The sequence below is a fragment of the Dipodomys merriami genome, unplaced genomic scaffold (genome assembly GCF_024711535.1).
Source record: "Dipodomys merriami isolate MVZ:Mamm:240054 unplaced genomic scaffold, mDipMer1.0.p SCAF_525, whole genome shotgun sequence".
In the NCBI taxonomy this organism is placed as follows: domain Eukaryota; kingdom Metazoa; phylum Chordata; class Mammalia; order Rodentia; family Heteromyidae; genus Dipodomys; species Dipodomys merriami.
In genome coordinates, this window is record NW_027206097.1 from 67,224 (window position 1) to 88,802 (window position 21,579).

At 37.6% G+C, this 21,579-nt stretch overlaps 1 protein-coding gene across 4 annotated transcripts in view; it reads left to right on the top strand.

The window, feature by feature from the left end:
- The window catches only part of LOC138811405 (protein inturned-like), a 59,038-nt gene that overhangs the window by 11,296 nt on the left and 26,163 nt on the right, over positions 1 to 21,579 (top strand). For all 4 annotated transcript variants that reach the window (XM_069999144.1, XM_069999142.1, XM_069999143.1 and 1 more), the window contains exons 3-7: positions 4,330 to 4,415; positions 8,108 to 8,308; positions 13,669 to 13,787; positions 17,792 to 17,881; positions 20,490 to 20,567. In XM_069999144.1, the coding sequence (XP_069855245.1) occupies positions 4,330 to 4,415; positions 8,108 to 8,308; positions 13,669 to 13,787; positions 17,792 to 17,881; positions 20,490 to 20,567 (574 nt within the window). The remainder of the gene's footprint in view (positions 1 to 4,329; positions 4,416 to 8,107; positions 8,309 to 13,668; positions 13,788 to 17,791; positions 17,882 to 20,489; positions 20,568 to 21,579) is intronic.

Genomic DNA, 21,579 nt, shown 5'->3' on the forward strand with positions numbered 1-21,579 from the left:
GATAATTAGAACAGAATACAATGCATACCCGTGTCATTCTAAGTCCTCAAAAAAATTTTTTTTTGTAAAGTAATGGGACTAAACTGGAATATCTTTTAAGGTCAATCCTTCTACTTCAAAAGATCTGTCTTACTGTTTGTGAAATCCAACCTGTTTGTTAGCCAACCATGGTAATTGAGAATCCCACATGGTTGGAAATTCCAAGCAGTGTATTCCCTTTCTACATATGGACCCTTTGCTCTCAATGCCTATTTAGACTGGGTTATAGATGAATTTCCACAAATCTATCCTCCTCTCTTGCAAGCTAGTTTGCATGAAAGAAGCATAGAGAAGAGAATTTCTGTCATGAATAATCCCACTACCTTTTCTTGGCCTTTGTTAACATAATGTGTCATCAATCATGAACAGAAAAAGCAGGTTCAGTGGATCATACCTGTAATCCTGCCTCTTGGGAGGTTAACAGTGGGAGAATTGTGGTTTGAGGTCAGACCAGGCAAAAAAGTTTTCAGAACCCCTTCTCAACCCATAACTGGGCACAGTGGCACAAACCTGCTATCTTAACCTACATGTGGTCTGTGATTGGGAAGGTTGAGGTTCAAGGCCAGCTAGGACAAAAAAAATCCACAAGACTCCCATCTCAACTGAGGGAAGCTAGATGGAGTAGCAGATCCAAACAACTACAGAAAGCCTAAAAGTGGTGTATAATAGTCCAAGTGCTCATCTAGGCTAGAAGAGAGACCCCTTTCAAACATAATGGTGTAGGTGCTCATCCAGGAGGAAAGACCCCTTCATAAACATAGCCAGTGAGGCTGAGCACCGATGGCTCAGAGCTGTAACCCTAGTGACTCAGGATCAGGAGACTGATCTCAGTCTTGAAAGGTATGTTTTGAAGCCATCCCAAACAGAATTGTTCATGACTATTTCTACTTAACCAGCAAAATGCTGGGCTGGAGGTGTTGCTCAAGTGTTAGAATGTCAAACAGAAAGCTGTGAGAAAGAGCAGGAATCCGAGTTCAGCATGCACATACACATTTGCGCATATGTATGCATGTATGCACGCACGTACACATGCACACAACCAATTAAAACATGGCTGGAGGGGCTGGGAAGTTGGCTCAGTGGTAGAGCACTTGCCTTGCATGCCTGAGGCCCTGGGTTCGATTCCTCAGCACCACATAAGCAAAAAAAAGAAAAAAAGCCTGAAGTGGTGCTGTGGCTCAAGTGGTGGAGCGCTAGCCTTGAGCTGAAGAGCTGAGGGACAGCGCCCAGGCCCAGAGTTCAGGCCCCACGACCGGACCCAAAAAATAAATAAATAAATAAAACATGGCTGGAGGTGTGGCTTAAACCTCACTCCCTCCAGCCCCCCAAAAATGGGGATAAAAAGAGGCTTGTAGTTTCTTCTGAATGTTATAGTTTGCAGTCAGCTATAAATGTCAGTAAATGATCTTATAATGACCCAAGTAAATGTCATTTATTTAAAAAAAAATGTGGCTCAGTGGTAGAGTACATGCATAGCAGGTGTGAGACCTTGGGTTCAATTCCCAGCACTGCAATAAAAACAAAAATGTATTCATATTTGAATATACTAACCATACCTATATATTCCTTTAAGAAAAACATCCATTTACTTTTTTTTTGGTGCTAGTCCTGTGGCATGAACTCAGGGCCTGGGTGCTATTCCTGAGTTTATTTGCTTAGAGGGCTGGGGAGTGGGGAGTGTTTTCCACCCTTACTCTCATAATAGGTATTTATTTGAAACTAAAAAGACACTGGGAATTTTAAGGTGTGTGTGTGTATGCACGCATGCTCATGTATACAGGTCCTAGAGCTTGTACTTAGGGCCTGGGTGCTGTCCCTGACCTTTTTTGCTCAAAGCTAGTGGTCTGCACTTCTGGTATATAAGTCTTATGGACTTTCCTGCCCAGGCTGGCTTCCAACCACTACCCTTAGATCCACATTGTATTTGGAATGGGAAATTATATTTATTATGCCACATGTTCATGCCTATTGTCCCCATGCTACTTATCACATCCTAAATATTGGTTTTCAGTAAGATTCCCACAAAGAAAATACTGCTGACCAAATAAATACCTTGTTGTTTAGTATAATTTAATAAAATGTGATATAAAGTTTTTTAAATAAAGATATTAACATTAAAAAGAATAGGAATTTTGAAGGACATTGAAGAGATAGTGATGTAATCATGTAAATATTTTTATCTCAACAAATAAGGAGCATTATCTGTAATAGGCATGAATGATGTTGGGATTTACTTTAGACATATTTTTCCCAGTTGGAGTTTTGTTTGTGTTATCCTGCAAAGTCTTCATGGCTGGTGTGTCCATATGGAAAAATATTTCTAGTTTTAGTTATATGCTTTTCATGGTGCCAGGAATCAGATCCAAGGCCTTGTGTATGCAAGGCAAGCTCTCTTCTGCTGAGTTACACCTGTCCCTAAGGAAAACATTTCTTTCTCCTTTATTTAATATCTAATGGATATTGCAAAGAAGTATAATTGGAGATTCCTGCTAACCTTCTAACAGTTTACAAATTCTTTTAAGAAAAGTTCCTAGTGTACCTGGTATGTGGCTGAAGTAGTAGTGATGGCCTTCCAGCTCAAGGTTAAACTCTAGTACTACCGCCCAAACGCCAGAAAGTAAAGTGAGAAGAAAGAAGAAAGAACAAAGAGTGAGAGAAGGGAGGGAGGGAAGGGGGGAGAGAGAGGGAGGAAGGAAAGGGAAAGGAAAGGAGAGAGGATGGGGGAGGGTTTCCAAGCTTACCTGAGGTACTGTAGTAGTTGACCATGACTCTGTCCCCATTGGGAGCTCTCAACTGGATTGCATTTCCTGAGCATCTAACAGCCTTTATAAAAGCCTTCACTGGATGGACTAGGGAACTCCTTCTCCACTCTTTCTGCTAGCTCAGTCTTTTTTCCACACAGAGTATCAGGAAGAGAAAGGAACAGCACAAGTATCAGCATTTCCATCTATTCACTACTCCTAAAGAGAACAAGAGACACCTAGTAGTTTATATTAAAACTGAGGAACTTTACATTCAGGGAATACCATGCTGTTAAACAATTATGAATAGTAAGATACTGAGCAAGACTTTCTTTGTTCTTGTTTCATCCAAGGCTGTTCACTATACAAGCAACCCTGAAAAGAGAACAAAGTTTCTGTTGCCTCTTCCTGCAAGGTGCACAGAAACGTGAAAGAGCCACGAAGATTTGTCTGCTGTGCTGTTTTCCCTGTGTAGATATTTATTACCTATCTTCCCCTAAGACTTTTAGGTTTCATGAGAGTAGAATGGTCTTACCTGAAATTCCTAAAGTAATACTGGTCCCTGGATACATGCTTGACAAGTATGCGATTGTTTAATTGATTGCCTAATGGTATATTTTGGAATGATGAGAAAAGTAACTTAGGTATGTTTGTGTTTCTGTTCACATATCTTGCTGGTGTTTTGGGCTTTTTTTTTTTTTTTTTGGCCAGGCCTGGGGCTTGAACTCAGGGCCTGAGCATTGTCCCTGAGCTTCTTTTGTTCAAGGCTAGCACTCTACTACTTGAGCCACAGTGCCACTTATGGCCTTTTCTGTGTATGTGATACTGAGGAATCAAACCCAGGGCTTCATGCATACTAGGCAAGCACTCTACCACTAGGCCACATTCCCAGTCCTTGCTGGTTTTAGTACTATGTTTAATTATATTCTGAAAATAAACTTCCATTTTAACATTGATCTTTAATTATCAAATCTGATAAACATACAACATTGAAAGAAGAGTCCTGGAAAAGGGGATTTTTTTTTCTGAAATATGATGCATATTTTAATATGGTTTTAACCTTTGAAGCAAATAACTATACATACAGACACAAATCAGTAATAGCAATAAGACCATAGAATACTGAATTATGATCTAGTTAGATCATAATTAGAATTTTAGCTGATTTTTTTGCTTTGTTTTACTGGGGGGGTCTAAGTGATTAGCTTCTGTTTCATTAACTACAATACTTGGCTTATGCTTAAAACTTTGTTACTTGAGCTTACGTAACTCTCCTAAACATATCACAAATGAGAATTTTCATTTCTTGACATGTTCATGGGTTGTAGTTCATTTATAGTTCTATTGGGCGGTATTATAAAATGGGAAGGGTAGAGTGCAGTGGCTATAGCTATGTCACTAATGTAACAGCCTTGGATAAGTACCTGTATATATCACATTTTCTACTGTACTTTGATTAAGTAAGAATACATTCTTTTTAATGTTTCAATTCCAGATCTCTTTGGAGTTTGTATATTCCTACAACAATCTTTCATTATTCTAATTTTAGGTGATGTCCTTGTTGCTGTGAATGATGTTGCTGTGACCTCAGAAAACATAGAGAGAGTTCTGTCTTGTATTCCTGGACCCATGCAGGTCTGAACATTCTTTTGCAACATTTTACAATGAGTTATATAAAATACATACATTTTGTATTTCTTTTTTAAGATTCTGAAACTTATCATGCTTAATATGTGAATTACATTTATTCTTGAATATTTAAGAAATACCTTTGTAGTATTTTTCTAAAAATAAAAATCATTCTAAATAAAGCAGCAATAGCAATAATAATAGAAGCATACATAATTACCACCTTGCCATTTTAACACCATATGTACTGATCGATACCAATCTAGTTTCTAGAAGAGTCATTTTAAACAATTATTCAGTCGTCTGTTTTGTGAGGGTGTTTTTGTTTTTGTTTTTGTTTTGGGGGGGGGGTCCGGTCGTGGGGCCTGAACTCTGGGCATGGGCGCTGTCCCTCAGCTCTTCAGCTCAGGGCTAGAGCTCTAGCACTTGAGCCACAGCACCACTTCCGGCTTTTTTCTTTTTGCTTATGTGGTGCTGAGGAATCGAACCCAGGGCCTCATGCATGCAAGGCAAGCGCTCTACCACTGAGCCACCTTCCCAACCCCTGTTTTGCTTTTTTGCTTAGTCACAGGGCTTGAACTCTGGGTCTGGGCGCTGTCCCTCAGCTCTTCAGCTCAAGGCTGGCGCTCTACCACTTGAGCCACAGTGCCACTTCTGGTTTTCTGGTGGTTAATTGGAGATGAGTCTCATGGACTTTCCTGCCCGGGCTGGCTTTGACCTGCGATCCTCATATCTCAGCCTCCTGAGTAGCTAGGATTACAGGCATAAGCCACCAGCGCCCAGCTTGTTTTCTGAGTTTTTTTTTTTGCCAGTCGTGGTGCCTGAACTCTGGGCCTGGGCGCTGTCCCTCAGCAATTCAGCTCAAGGCTAGTGCTCTACCTCTTGAGCCACAGCACCACTTCCAGCTTTTTCTGCTTATGTGGTGCTGAGGAATCGAACCCAGGGCCTCATGCATGCAAGGCAAGCACTCTACCACTGAGCCACCTTCCCAGCCCCGTTTTCTGAGTTTTTGAAGCAATTCATGCTAGAAAATTTTTAATACTGTTTTACTTTAGTATCTACTTATACTCTTTTCTTGATTTTTGTTACTTAGGTAAGCTTTCATCCTGAACTGTTGGGAGTTAAAAATAAATTTCTCCTATAAGTCACATGATACTCTAAATATCAACATTTTATATTATAAATTACATTTTAAGTTACTCAATGCATTTTGAAAGTTCTTTTCCTTTTAATAGGAATACTCTTTTCAATGTTCTCTTACTTGGAAGGTAGACATTATATGCTTTAAATAGGTTAGAGGATCCATCAGACAGTGAAAGGATGAAGTAGTTTTCAGATTCATTAACATGAATAAAATCCTTGATCTCTCAGAATCATGTATCTGCTTTGATATTCTGTAATAAGATCCATGATGAAATTCCCTGTTTTCTAAAAAATAAGATTTCTTACATTCACTATCTTCTCTGAAATACACCACCATACATTTCCACTAACTTTGTAAATTTAGATATCTTTAGAAAGTTAAAATGAACAATGGAATAACGGATAGCTATGGACAAGCAATGATGACAGATGGCTAAGCGGATATAGGTAGAGACAGGGTGGTGTTGGAAATATTAGCCCTTAGAAACCCATTCGCCATTATCCTCTTTAGTCCCTAGGTGTTAGGAGAGGACTTGGTTGGGACAAGGTACTAAGGTACCTCAAGAGACTTAGCAGCTAGTAAAAAATACGTAACAAAGAACTGTAGCATTTTCACAGCTGAACCAGCCTTCCCCTTCTGGCTACATATCAGAGTTCTTCATTTCTTGCCTATGTCAGTTGCAGTACAGGTGGACTGACAATTTTGCCAGAACTCAACCACGTTTATATTTACTATAAAATTACATTATACTTACATTTAATTAATGATTGCAGATTCATTTGTATATAAACATAACATAAGAAAGAAAGAAATAGCTGAGTGCTGGTGACTCAGGCCTGTAAACATAGCTACTCAGGAGGCTAAGATCTGAGGATTATGGTTCAAAGCCAGCCCCGGCAGGAAAGTCTGTGAGACTCTTATCTACAGTAAACCACCAGAAAACTGGAAGTGGGGCTGTGGCTCAAGTGGTAGAGTGCCAGCTTTGAGCTGAATTGCTGAGGAACACCGCCCAGGCCCAGAAAACAAGCCCCAAAACCCACCAAAAAAGAAAAAAAGAAAAAAGAAAATAAAGAAATTATGGTTTGACTATTTTGGGCATATCTTCAGTAAATATACAAAAGCAACTATGTATTTGCTATTGGTCCATGTCCTACTTTAAAGAAAGATGGGCATTTTGCAATAGTATATGTGGTTGTATTTTTATACAGTGTAACTTTAAAGTGCCACAGCTTTATGCCACAGCTCTACTTCTGGCTTTTGTTAGGTGGGTAGTTAATTGGAGATGAGTTTCACACAGACCTTCCTGCACTGGCTTCTCTTTGTACTGTGATCCTGACTTCTTAGCTTCTTGAATAGCTAGGATTATAGGTGTGAGCTACTGGCACCCAGTTAGGAGATTACTTTAAGAATGGAAGAAGAACTGAGTAAAATTTATGCATTGAGAAACTATATTGTACTCCAAAATGGCATTGCTTCCCTAATACAATTTTGAAGACACTTTGTTTATATACAGCTTCAGAATATAATCCCATCATGAGTAAATACCATTAAACCTATTATTTTAGAAAGATGTATATTATAAAGGTAATGCATCTATAGTATTATATTTTGGAAACCACAAAAAAGTAAGGAACAAATTTCTCCAGTACTCAACTACTATAATATTTTAGTGTACTTTATTATGATATTATTTTCTGTGTATAAACATTTGTTAGTTTTGCTAGATTGGGTGTTATAACTGTGTCTTTCTCAAAAATGAGCACCTGTGTTTAGGTAATGAATGGCTAATAACTATATAGAATTTAGACTTCTTAACTAGAAACCAAATTAGACCATGTTTTCCTTTTTTATTGTTGAAAGGGGGTTTTCTGTTACAGCCATTTCCCTGAGGCCCTGTAAGTAGAACTAGATGGAGCCAGGAGTAAAATAGGGAAGGGGACTGATGTTCCCATATAGCAAGCAGTATGCTAAATGTATTACCTCTACCTTTCGGCAGTTGGAAAAGGGACATATTCTTACCAATCTTAAGATTAGGGTACAAAGCTAAAACTATGTTGATAGAACTGACCGTTTATCTTAAGGCTATGGTCCAGGACCTATTGTGTTGACAGGCTTTACCATCATTGGTCTTCACTGTAAAGGACCACAAAGAATGAGAAAATACTTGAAGTACTCCATTTGAAAAGAAAGTAAAATCTGGTTGTGTGAAGTTGATCTTGATTCTTTGTCTCTTCATTTTATCTCTTTCAGTTGACTCAGTGCTATCAGTATAATAATGTAGTATAACTTGAATACATTCTCACTTCATACTAAATTCTGATCTTTTCATGGCATTTCTTGTTTTTGTAGTCAATAATTAAGAATAAATAAATTAAATTACTACCCAGTAAAGTTTTATACTGGTCAGACACTGTGGAAGAAGCTAGATACAAGTATAAACCAGTGGAACATATAACCTCTCCTATCAGGATTCTTTGCTCTAGAATGACTTATCCATACAGTGTACACCTTCTTTGAAAAATGCAGCCAATTTTGCCTCATCTTAATTTTTAAGGTGAAACTGACATTTGAAAATGCATATGCTGTGAAAAAGGAAACTATCCAACCAAGAAAGAAAAAGACACAGATAAACACAAGTGATTTAGTGAAGCTCTTCTGGGGAGAGGAGGTTGACAGCATCCAGACTCCTCCACATTCTCCACACATCATCATGTATCTCACACTGCATCTTGACTCGGAAACCTCAAAGGAAGAGGTGAGTGTGTGCTTGAAAGTGGAAGGTAAAAAGTAAGGACCTTTTGTAGTCTTTTCAGTAAATGTAGGCATGTTTTATTTTGATTTAGGGAAGAATTAAAGCAAATTACCTAATTTCAGACTTATTCCTTGTGTATTTTATTTATGAATGTTTCACACAACAAATGTTTTTTTAAACATAAGTGAATTAACTATTTAGTTGTTTCAAGCAGTAGGAAAAAGAGAAAGAAGACACTATTGCAGTATCTTCTAGCTTACAAGCTAAGCTCCTGTTACCCTGTACTCTTGTTATCCTGAACTCCTTTTTTGATTAGTCTTTATTGAGGTATTGCTTTTTATATATTAAACTAAACTGTGTTAAATGGACAATTTGTTGAGTTTTGACAAATAAGTACAAATATAGTTGTGTAAACGTCATGAAAGGTTCTCACATTTTGTAATCAGTTACCTCTTGCCGTTTATGTTTTACATATTTTTAATTCATATCTCAGTGTTTATTAAACAAGTGTGTCTGGTGTGGTATTAGATTTTATGCCTTTTTTTTTGAGGGAGGGCAGTCCTGGGACTTCAACTCAGGGCCTGAATGCTGTCCCTGAGCCTCTTTGTGTTCAAGGCTAGCGCTCTATCACTTGAGCCACAGCACCACTTCTGGCTTTTTCTGAGCACTTTATTGGAGATAAGAATCTCACAGACTTTTTCTGCCTGAGCTAGCTTCTAAATGCGATCCTCAAATCTCAGTCACCAGAGTAGCTAGGATTACAGGCATGAGCCACCAGCACCTGGCTAGATTTTATGTCTTTTTAGTCATAAATAAGAAAATAATCTAGCAGGGCCCTGGAGGATCACACCTGTAATCCTAGTTATGGCGGGAGGTGGAGATCAGAAGATTGGGATTTGAAGCCAATCCATGAGATTCTTATCTCCAGTTACCACTCAGAAAGGCCTAAATAGAATCCTAAAATTTGAATAGAAACCACATCTACAGAGATTTTTGAGCTTAAAGAACAAAGCTGTGGAGATATTATGCTACCAGACCTTGAAATATACCACAAAGCTAAATATAACTAAAATAACATGAGTTTGACATAGAAACAGACACCTAGATGACCAAGAGAACAGAATAGAGTCCAGATATATCTTTATGCATTTAGAGCAACATAGGAGACAAGAAAATGGGGAAGGGACAGGACAGTCTCTTCAATAAATAGTGTTGGAACAATGACACGTCTACACAAGTTACAAATATCAATTTAAAAAGTTTAAACAAACACATTTCTCAGATTTTAAAATAATATTTCTTTGTCTTTAGAGTTCTATCATTGAAGTCAGTCTGTCATTTTTTTTTGTCAAGAAAAAGTCCCAGCAAAGTCCTAGGAGCAAAGTCTTCTTTCCACTAGGCGTGTCCTCTGGCAACCAAAGACTACTATAAGAAAATGGGTTCATTTAAGATTTAAACCAAAGACGTTTCTTTGTCTTTTTTGGGGGGGGGTGGGGGTCCGGTCTTGGGGCCTGAACTCTGGGCCTGGGTGCTGTCCCTCAGCTCTTCAGCTCAAGGCTAGCGCTCTACCACTTGAGCCACAGTGCCACTTCCGGCTTTTTTCTTTTTGCTTATGTGGTGCTGAGGAATCAAACCCAGGGCCTCATGCATGCAAGGCAAGCACTCTACCACTGAGCCACCTTCCCAACCCCATTTTCTTATGTCTTTTTGAGGATCTTTGTCTGAACTTACTGCTTGATTTTTATCTTGGAAGTCTGATATTTGTAAAGTGGGAATGCTCTCTAGCATTCTCTGTCTTGTACTTCAATTTCTGCCCCCTAACTAAGGAGCACTTTAGCATTGCCTGAGGATCTGGACTCAGTTTACTGTAGTGGCACTAGTGGTACCAGTGGTACATGGTGGCTCAGCTTGCCACTAGCCCAGCATTCTGTTGAAGCTATCGTAAGCATCAACCCTTAGGATATTCCTATCTCTGTCCTTTTGCTCAGCATGCAGAACTCCTAGCTGAATCCCAGCTTCTTTTGTAGTGATGGATGAGGAGGGTGGAAGAATATGTAGAGGATGCCTTAGAAACCTCAGTACTTTTGCATGCCATTAGTTCAACTAGCCAGGAAGCTATTTTTACAATAGAAAGCTCTCAAAGCATTTAGTCTAATATAATTCTCTGAGCAAAAGTGAGATCTGAAAAATGTTTAACTATTCTGAATTTTTTAAGCCTCTATACCCTACATTTCCTGTGTGGTTCATCTGTCAATGAATGGTTCATATATAATGAATTATTACATGGCAAAAAACGAATGTACTATGTTTTTAAAATCATTTTCTTTGTTCTGAGCAACATATTGAGACCTAGAATTAATCATTCTTATTTCTTGTGTGTAATAGTGGCCCCTTATATCTCTAAAACAAGTGACACTTAGGAATTTATTATATAAAACATCAACAAATGTCAAGGATAACATCCAGCATTATTCCAGGTTGCTTTGGAGTAGGGCACTGCTAAGGCCTTTTGTCATCCTTGCCTCTTTCTCCCTGGGGAAGTGTGAACAGGTTTCTGTCTCTTCTAGCTATGTAATTAGGGAAGGCTTTTTATTCTTACAGAACAGAGTGGAGGCTGCTGCAAATGCATACTACTAATAAGTGCTTAAAAATGCAGCTAGTTAAATTGGGTAATAACTGAAGAGGTTGCCAGGTCTTTAATACTAAGGGTTTGTGATTAGTATAGAGACCTATTAAAATGGTCTTTTTTACTAGTCATACTACTCCTCAATGCAATGTCATAGGGTCATTTTGTTTGAGCTTTTTTTTTTTTAAATGAGAATCTTGAAATACTTTTCATTCTGCTTTTTTTATGACATTATGCATTTGGTAAAAACTTGTCATTTTTTAGCTACAAGATGTAGACTGTAAGGACCGTAAACTAAGAGATTTGAAAAACTAATCACAGATTGTTTGAAATGGTGTTTGATGTTTCAGCTAAACCAGTGTGAAAGTACTTATTAATAAGCATTTAAATTTATGTGTTAGATAGACAAAGCAGAAGACTTTAATTGATGTTTGACTTCATTTCTAAGGATAAAATAATGTTTTGTTACAGTGGAAATATTATAAGAAAGTTTGAGCTGGATGCCAGTGGGCTCACGCCTGTCATCCTAGCTACTCAGGAGGCTGAGATCTGAGGATCATGGTTCAAAGCCAGCCACAGCGTCACTTCCAGCTTTTTCTGTTTATGTGGTACTGAGGAATCTAACCCAGGGCTTCATGTATGCTAGGCAAGCACTCTACCACTAAGCCACATTTTTAGTCCCAAAGCAGCTATTTCTAGTTTATCATTATTTATATTTGTCCAGTTGTAAAAATTCCAGTATATGGGGGCTGGGAAGGTGGCTCAGTGGTAGAGCGCTTGCCTTGTATGCTTGAGACCCTGGGTTCGATTCCTCAGCACCACATAAGCAGAAAAAAAAAAGCCGGAAGTGGTGCTATGGCTCAAGTGGTAGCGTGCACGACTGGACCCTCCCCACTAAAAAAAAATTCCAGTATATGGTCATCATGTTAGTAATGATTTCTAACACAAATAATTATCTTCTAACACAAGATAAACTGTAGAGAGAATCAAGGAGATAGGATAATGCTTGAGGAGAGCAGGCTTGTGACTGTTAATCTGTGAGGAACTGAAAGCCACTCTGAATCATTCCTGGTTTCCAACCAGATGCTTTTATTTTGCTTGTTTTTGAGTTGCCTTGTGAGAAATTTAGATGTTGCCTAATTAGCAGCAAAAAGTGAGAAATACAATGGCTCATATTTTTGTGTTTGAAAAGTATTAAGATGGACTGGAAGTGTGGCTCAAGTGGTACACTGACATCTGTGAGTGGAAAGCCAAGCGAGAGCATTAGGCCATCAGTTGAAGTCCCAGTACTGGTGTGTGCGTGGACACGCGCGCACACGCGCGCACACACACTTATTAAAAATACTAGCACACTGCACATCCTGAGCGATTTATTATTTTATCTATGTATGTATGTATGTATGTTGGTTGGTTGGTTGTGGGTATTGAACTATGGGCTGTCTCTGAGCTCTTCAGCTCAAGGCTAACACTCTACCACTTAAGCCACAGCTCCATTTCCAGTTTTCTGATGGTAAATTGGAGGTAAGAGTATTATGGACTTGCCCCAGCTGGCTTGGAACAATGATGTTCAGATCTCAGCCTTTTAAGTAGGATTATAGGTCTTAGCCACTGGAGCCCAGCCTTATTAGTTTATTTTAATCAGCTGTTTGTATCCTTGGAATATACTGTTCTTGAAAATAGAGAAACACGTCACATTCTTTTTTTTTTTCTTTTTTTTTGTTGGTTGTGGGACTTGAACTCTGGGCCTGAGGCGCTGTCCCTCAGCTCTTCAGCTCAAGGTGGGCACTCTACCACTTGAGCCACAGCGCCACTTCTGGTTTTCTGGTGGTTACTTGGACTTTCCAGGTCAGACTGGCTTTGAACCTCGATCCTCATAGCGCAGCCTCCTGAGTGGCTAGGATTACAAGTGTGAGCCACCAGCACCCAGCTGCACATTCTTAAAATAAAAACCATTTGTGGATTATCTTACTGACTAGAATAAAATATACTCTCCTTTAACATTTGAATTCAAATTAATTTGTAGTATGCAAATGCTTTCAAATTTAAGAAGGGTAAGATTATAAAACATCACCATATGCTTTCTATTTATACTACTTTATTGTTGCATTCTCACTTTGCAAGTATAATTGCAGTTTTGTCTTAAATTTAAATACATATTTTATGATTTTATGCCAAATGAAGAAATGATCTTTTATAAGCCAGTTGAAAGAATTTGTATTTGAAGACTCCTGATAGTTCCATGAGGTGTATAGAGTTCTATTAACTGTAGTTAATAAGAATACATACAGAATGAAATGTAATGAAAGATTAAGAATAGAAATTGTTAACAGTGATTAAAGTTTAAAAGACTTAGAAATTGTAATTTCAAATAATCAGTATCCTAATTAGTATATATTTTAGTAATATGACCAATTGGCAGTTTCTGACTTATTTTCAAATGTAGTTTTAATTTAATTTTATTTATTACCTAGAGAGAAGGAGGATTTTATAGCGGCACAAAATGGAATGGTAAATCTGACCCCAAAGCCTAAGAAGGCACACTGGCAAATGGGTTGTTTTTAAATGCTAATTTAAAGATTCAAGGCATGCTTCTTCCATGGGTATAAAACCTCACTGAAATTGAAAAGATTATCTTTTCTGTTCTTAATACAGAATCTGAACTTGCCACAACAAAAATAATAGTTGGAAATTTTGGTGTAGAGAGAGTTCATCATTTATGTTTCCTTTCATTTAACAGCAGGAAATTCTGTATCATTATCCAAAGTCTGAAGCATCTCAGAAACTAAAAAATGTGAGAGGGATTTTTCTCACACTCTGTGACATGCTGGAAAATGTAACCGGGACACAAGTTACCAGGTAATCATTAATTTCTATTTAGTTCTTTTCTTGAGTGTATCTGGTTCTGAAGTGCTGCATATACTGGTATCTATAATGTGTAGGTATCTGTATTGATGGGATATCTGCAGATATTTTGTTCATTGGCATTATGCCCAGAGTCAGCTACTTGATTTATATAGTAGATTTTTCAATACAGCTATAGAGCTGGGTGTTTGGGCACATTTTAATGAATAGTGTTTTAAGTTCTTCATAGGGCTGGGAAGATGGCTCAGTGGTAGAGCGCTTGCCTTGTATGCATGAGGCCCTGGGTTCGATTCCTCAGCACCACATAAGCAAAAAAGAAAAAAGCTGGAAGTGGCGCTGTGGCCCAAGTGGTAGAGCGCTAGCCTTGAACTGAAGAGCTAAGTGACAGCGCCCAGGCCCAGAGTTCAGGCCCCATGACCGGACCCAAAAAAATAATAATAATAAGTTCTTCATAAAAGTATTATCTTTTTTCAGAATGGAATTATGATTCCAGCTTCTTCATGTTTTTACTGTGATTGTTACTTTGTTAGACAATGCTTTTGTAGTTGGCAAGAATGACTAAATCGTGATTTTTTTTCACAGAAAATACTGTTTTCACAGAAGTGATAGAAAAGTATAGTGTAGTATAGTGATAGAAAAATACAGTAATTACTTTAGGATATATATTCAGACTTTATTGTCCCCTGTAAGCAAAATTAATGTCAAATAATTTGTGTGTGTGTGTGTGTACAGGAGGGTACTAGAATTTGAACTCTGGGCCTACTGCTTTCTCAGCTTCTTGCTTATAGCTTATACTCAGAGCCATGCCTCCAGCTTTGCTTTTTGCTGGTTAATTGGAAAAAAAATCTCAATAGACTTTTTCTGCCAGTCTGGCTTGGAATTATAGTCTTGGTTGGTCTCAGCCTCCTGAGTAGATAGGATTATAGGCAAGAGCCACTAGTGCTTGGCTGCAAATTCACATTTTAATCACTAGGGCTGGAGATGTAATTCACTCCTAAAGCAGTTGTCTAGCATATATGAAGCTCTGGATATGATTACTAGCACTTAAGGGAAGAAGAAAAGAAAAGTACTAACATTGTATAGTTAGCTATAGAGCCAAACACCCATTCCAAATTGATTTATCAAGCCCCGACTATAAAGTACCCTAATTAATTTGAGATGAGAGAATTCAATGCTTTGATGTTTGTTTTTATAAAATCTTACTGATGAATTTTTTTCCTTAATATTTCATTACATTTGGAGCTTATAAAAATTTCAAATTTTAAGAGCCCTGTATTACTCATGAAATAATAAGTTGGAGTTTTAAGCCTGTTTTTCCTTTTCCTACTTTCTCATAAATATTATACCATTACATTTTAAAAGGTAGTGTCTGTTAGAGAATAGGAAGAATTTGTTTTCCTAGATAAAAGTAATGCTTAAATCCATGAGTTTAAATGTGGTCATAAATAGAAATTAGTTCACCTCATTTAGGGTATAAATTGCATTTATAAAAGCACTTTACCAGACCTCTTTTTATTTGTATTTATATTTCATTTTACAATGCTGAAATCAAACTTGAGGCCTCACACTTTGCGGGGCAAATGCTATATACCACTGTGCTGTACCCCTAGTCCTATTTTTCACATGTGTGGGGCGGGGAGGGGGTATGTGTTGTATGTGCATGTGGCGTGTGCGTTCAGTCCGTCCTGGGGCTTGAACTCAGTGCCTGGGCACTATGCCTGTGCTTTCTAGCTCAAGGCCAGCACTCTACCACTTGAGAGCCACAGCTCCATTCATGGACTTCCTGTCCCGGCTGGCTTTAAGCCAGTATCCTCAGCTCTCAGCCTCCTGAGTTGCTACAGGTATGAGCCACCTGAACCTGGCTTCCCCCACCCCCCCTTTCCCTTTTTAAATGGTTTGTTGAGAAATAGAATTCATAAACATAAAATTCATAAAATCACAGATTTTAAAGGTGTACAAGTAATAATTTGATTTATATTCAGATATGTATAACTACCCCAAAGTCAATTTTAGAACAGTTTTATCACCTCAGAGAGAAATGCTGTGCCTTTTAGCTACCAGCTTGCTTAACTGTACCCTGTCCAAGCCCTATGCATGTATGAATGGAATCATATATGTGATTACTTGTGACTGTCTCCTACCATTTGCCATAGTATTTTTGAGGTGCAGGTCTCCTTTTAAAAGGCACCTTGTTTTATGTTTCTTTATGTAAAAGGCTACGTATGTAGCTAGCTCAGTAGTGTGGCAATGTGCTAGGTTCAATCCCTGGCACTGAGAAGGAAAAAATAAAATTGAATTTCTTCATGTAGGTTCTTTTTTTATTTTATGTATTTATTTTTTGTAGTTGTTGGTTGTGGGTCTTGAACTCTGGGCCCAGGCGCTGTCCCTGAGCTCTTCAGCTTGAGGTGAGTGCTCTACCACTTGAGCCACAGCTCCACTTGAGGCTTTTTTGGAGATAAAAGTCTCATGGCCTTTACTGCCTGGGCTGGCTTTGAACCTCGATTCTCAGATCTCAACCTCCTGAGTAGCTAGGATTACATAGTTTAGCCACCAGGGCATGGCTGCTCTTTTTTAATACCTTATGGGATAGATAATTATCTTATTTAATATTTAGGTCTTGTTATTAGTGATGAGGTATGAGTTAAACATGTACAAACAGTAAAACCAGAGAAATAATTTTAAAGAAACAATAGATGTGATTTTTACTATTTTAGGGGTTCCTTAGCAATATGAATATCTTGGTGCATTCATACTTTTAAAAAACCTTTGTAAAAATGTTAGGTGATATGACAAAATTAACGGGACTTAAGAAACAAAGAACTTCCACTCATCTGGTCGAACCACTACTAAATAACCCCATGCTGCTGATCACATGTATAGTATATTTGTGTACACCGGAGGGGACCCAGGAGGATGACACAGAACTAGAGGGAATCAGGGAAAAACATACAACAGCGGGACCCATTAGCTGCACTGGACATTGACCAAAATGAACTAAGCAACTTAATGGCAGCAATGGGAGGGAGGGAACAAATGGGAAAGAGAACAGCCGAAGCTATGCAAAACAAAAGAAATGTACATACTACCCAATGTGGAAGAAATAACTGTATTGCAAAGCTCATAGAACTCATAAATGTTATAGACCGTGATAGACAATTTGCTCCAGGAAAGTTAGAATGTGTTTGTGACTTTAACTGAGCATCACTATCCCACAATACTGTGAAATTTGGGAAATTATATAATCACTTAATCAAAAAATTAAAAATTAAAAAAGGAAAAAAAATTAAAAACCTTTGTAAAAGTATTCATTTTTAAATGAGTACATAAAATGGTAAAGAAAAACATTAAAAATAGTAATGAAGATGTTTGGTAATTCATACATATTTAAAAATCTATGCACTTACATTCTCTGTATTTCCATGATTCATTGTGTCTCTTTTGAGAACACATTAGCTTTTTGCTGCTTCATGACATGTACTCGACATAAATTGTGCAGGTGTAAAATACACAGTTTTATCAGTTTTGACCTAAGTATATGTTCCTCAAAACTATTCCATAGTTAACATACCCATTGTCCCCAAGAGTTTCATTGAGAACATTCTTAATGTCTGAGTTATGTTTTGGTTACTTGTTTATATATTTAAATCCCAGAGTTGACTGTCACCTTCTGAGCTGGGATGGCATTCCTTTAGCATGTCATATTCAAAAGTGAGCAAAGGTATAATATACCAACTGGTATGGAAACTTTCTTTTGAAGAAAACAATGAGTCTACTTTTGCTTGGCCTATATTAATTTGGATTGTTTCTGTTTTTTAAAAATTTTAGAAAGTATTTTTGTTCTCATGTAATTCCCTACCTTTTCTTTGTGGCAGTTAGAAATTTGCATATTTAATATTGACTTTTAAAATCATACTGTTTAAGTCATGCCAAAGCTTACAAATAAGTTAACTTTATGACATTTAAAGATAATCTAACTTCTTGAATTTATTTTTCCTTAGTTCATCCCTCCTTTTAAATGGGAAGCAAATTCATATAGCTTACTTGAAAGAATTTGACAAGTTGTTGTTAATTGGCCTACCTGCTGAAGAGTAAGTTGAGATTTTTATTTAATATAAGAAATATTGGTAACAAATCTGGTATCATTAAAATGGTGACATTTGATCAAAAGACAGACTGCTAATGAGTGTTGTGATGTAACATATGTTGTGAAAGTGTAGTGGTTACCTATATTCATCTAGTATGAATAGGGTATAAAGATGCACCGCGGTTCCTCTGGACACACAGAGGCTATGGGCTATCTGTACACTTTTCTCTTTTGTGATACAGAGGTGGCTGATAGATGAGCTTGTCTTCTGCTCAGAATTTTAACAGTGTTTTAATACAGATTTTACATATTTTTAATTTACTACTGTTGTTGGAAAATTAAGGGTCAGCAGAAGGATATTTTGTCCAAGGTTGAAGGTCTTTAACAAAACATTGAGTATCTATAACTTCCCTAGTGATACATCTTAAACGATTACATCTTCCTCATAGCTTTTTTTCAAGTATTTTGAAATACATCTTATTTTTGTAGTTAGTGATAGAGGCATGATTAACATTCATAATTAACTGACCATGGACTGGTCTGAACATGGACTGTATGAGGTGCTTTATTTTAATTAATCCCATTTAATTTTAACTATTAGCTCCAGATGTACTAGTGATTAGTGCCTCCATTTTACAAATGAGGAAAGTGAAACCAAAAGTAAAGCTTAGGAGTCAGATAATCAGCATGAGGTTGAAGTGGAAACTGAATCAAAATGTGAGTTCTTCCTACTACATGGATTTTAAGAAAGGAAAGTGGACCAAAAACTTTCAAAAGAACAAAACCATCATCCAGCCAATCTGAGCTATTATATACCACTATTTTCTATTTGTTAACCAGATTTCTTTTTGTTATGTAATAGTAGTTATCTATTTCTGCATAATAAACTATTTCAAAAAACTCTATTTAAATTGAAGAGGTAAACATTTATTATCTCATAGATTCTTAATGGCTCAGGAATCTAAGAGCAATGTTAAGTCGTTGTGGCTTTTGGTCTTGGGACGACGGTGGATTACATCCTCAGTTACTGCCTTGGTTCCTTGCCACAGATACCTCTCGTTAGAGCTACTTGGGTGACCTTAAAACATGTCAGCTGGCTTCCCCCCAAAATCAAAGGGTCTAGAAGGGAAAGGGAAGTGGCAGGACCTTTTGAGTTCAGTCTTAGAAGTGATATACTGTATATACAGACAAGAAGCGAGTTGATAAGTTCTCAAGAAGAATTTCTTGAGAAAAGTACTTGAAGATGGCTGCAATAAAAAAAAAATACCAGAATTATGTTTTAAGCTGGGTGTCAGTGACTCACACCTATACTTTTAGCTATTCAGGAGGCTGATAGCTGGAGGATTGAGATTTGAAGCTAGCTTGGGCAGAAACTCCATCTCCAATTAACCGGCACAAAACAGGATAGGCTCAGTTTGTAGAATGCCTTGAGTAAGAAAACTAAGCAAGCTCCAGAGGCCAGTGGCTCACGCCTGTCAATCCTAGCTACTCAGGAGGCTGAGATCTGAGGATTGCGGTTCAAAGCCAGTCCGGGCAGGAAAGTCCTTGAGGCTCTTACCTACAATAAACCACCAGAAAACTGGAAGTGGCGCTGTGAGACAAGTAGTAGGGTGCTCACATTGAGCTAAAGAACTGAGGGACAGCACCCAGGCCCAGAGTTAAAACCCCATGACCAACAGGAAAAGAAAAACAACAAGCATGAGGCCAAGTTCAAGCCCCCATACTGGAAAAAAAAAAAGTTTTTATGTTTTGAAGGCTTAATTTTGATAAAAGAGATACAATTATATATGTGGGTTTCAAAAATTTTAACATGAAGGGCTAATGGTGCTTTGACACCCACCTGCTGTATGTGGCACTCTGTGAATGGATTATAATGGACTGTGGTAGGAGGCTGCTGGATACCAGTGAGTTGGAATATGAAGAACTAGGTAATTGAAAGTATGAGTTTATAAGAATTAGAGAATAGGGGCTGGGAAGGTGGCTCAGTGGTAGAGCACTTGTCTTGCATGCCAGAGGCCCTGGGTTCAATTCCTCAGTACCACATAAGCAAAAAGAAAAAAGCCGGAAGTGGCGCTGTGGCTCAAGTAGTAGAGCGCTAGCCTTGAGCTGAAGAGCTGAGGGACAGCGCCCAGGCCCAGAGTTCAGGCCCCATGACCGGACCCCCCCAAAAAAAAACCCCAAAAAACAAACAATAAAATCTTAAAAAAAAAAAAAGAATTAGAGAATATTCAGTATAAAATAATTCAGGAAATAATGGCAGAGGAAAACATTTGTCTTAAGACTTTTTTGTAGTAATCCAAAAGACAAGAGAAGAAACAAACAAAAAACACATTAGGAGCACAGGAAGTTAGAGAAGGAAAGGAAGGAACCAGCCACAGCTGGTAGACAGTTTGTTAAATTTACACATTGAACTTATGCTAGAGTTTACCTATTTGATTCTTGCTAGAAACCTAAATCTGAGCTAAAGTTGATCAAGTACTAATGTAATAAGCAATGGTTTTCCACAGTTTGACTCATAATTGACGTATAGACCTTACATATAATCTTTTAGATATATATATATCATTGTGATTATGCTATAAATAAAAAGGGCACATTTTTGATCTTCCTAGAGTTCCTCTTCCCCAACTAAGGAATATGATAGAAGATGTTTCCCAAACCTTAAAATTTATGTATGCTTCTTTAGATGGGTAAGTATTTCTTTGAACTAATCTCAAAGGTTTTTTCTTTCTGTTTTTGTGCCCTGAGCTTGTTTGCTCAAGACTAATGCTTAACTACTTGAGTTACAGCTTCACTTCCAGTATTTTGGTGGTTAATTGGAGATAAGAGTCTCATGTACTTTGCTATCTGTGGCTTCACATTAGCATCCTCAGATCTCAGCCTTCTGATTAGCTTCAATTACAGGCAAGAGCCACTGGCTTCAAAGTGGTTTTGAATATATGATTTTATATTGCCTTCTGCACTTTATAGTACTTTTAGTTGTTTGGCTATCCTTTTCATCCTTATAACTTTCATATTTTACTACTGTACTGGGTTTTCTCTTATAATGAGAAACAGTTTTTCCCTTAGTCCATCCCCCCCTTTTTTTTGGTCAGTCATGGGGCTTGAACTCTGGGTCAGTGCGCTGTCCCTGTGCCCCTCAGCTCAATGCAAGTGCTCTACCACTTGAGCCACAGCATCACTTCCAGTTTTCTAGTGGTTTATTGGAGATAGGAGTCTCTTGGGGACTTTACTGCCTGAGTTGGCTTTGAACTGTGATCTTCAGATCTCAGCCTCCTGAGTAGTTAGGATTACAAGCGTGAGCCACAGGCGCGCAGCTGTTCTTTTCCTTTTTCCTGTTTTTTTTTTTTTTTAATTTGGTCTAACTCATATTACTTTAGTAAAAACTTTTCGTGAAAAATACCATTCTTGATGCTATATTATAATATATACTGATATAATATATGCTGTTTTATTCCTGTAGGGACAAAGGTTAAGTATTTTTGTATAATATAGAAAGAAGAGTAAAATTTTAAATGACCTTGTTTTTCTGTTTGAGAACATTACTAAACTTACTATCATAAAATATTTCAAAGTTTTTAGCTAAAAAATCTATTGACTAGTTTCATTAAGATACACTTATTAAGCTACAAATCTATTGACTAGTTTCATGTGTATTCTTCCCTATATTTTCTGATCAATATGAACATAATGCTAATCCAT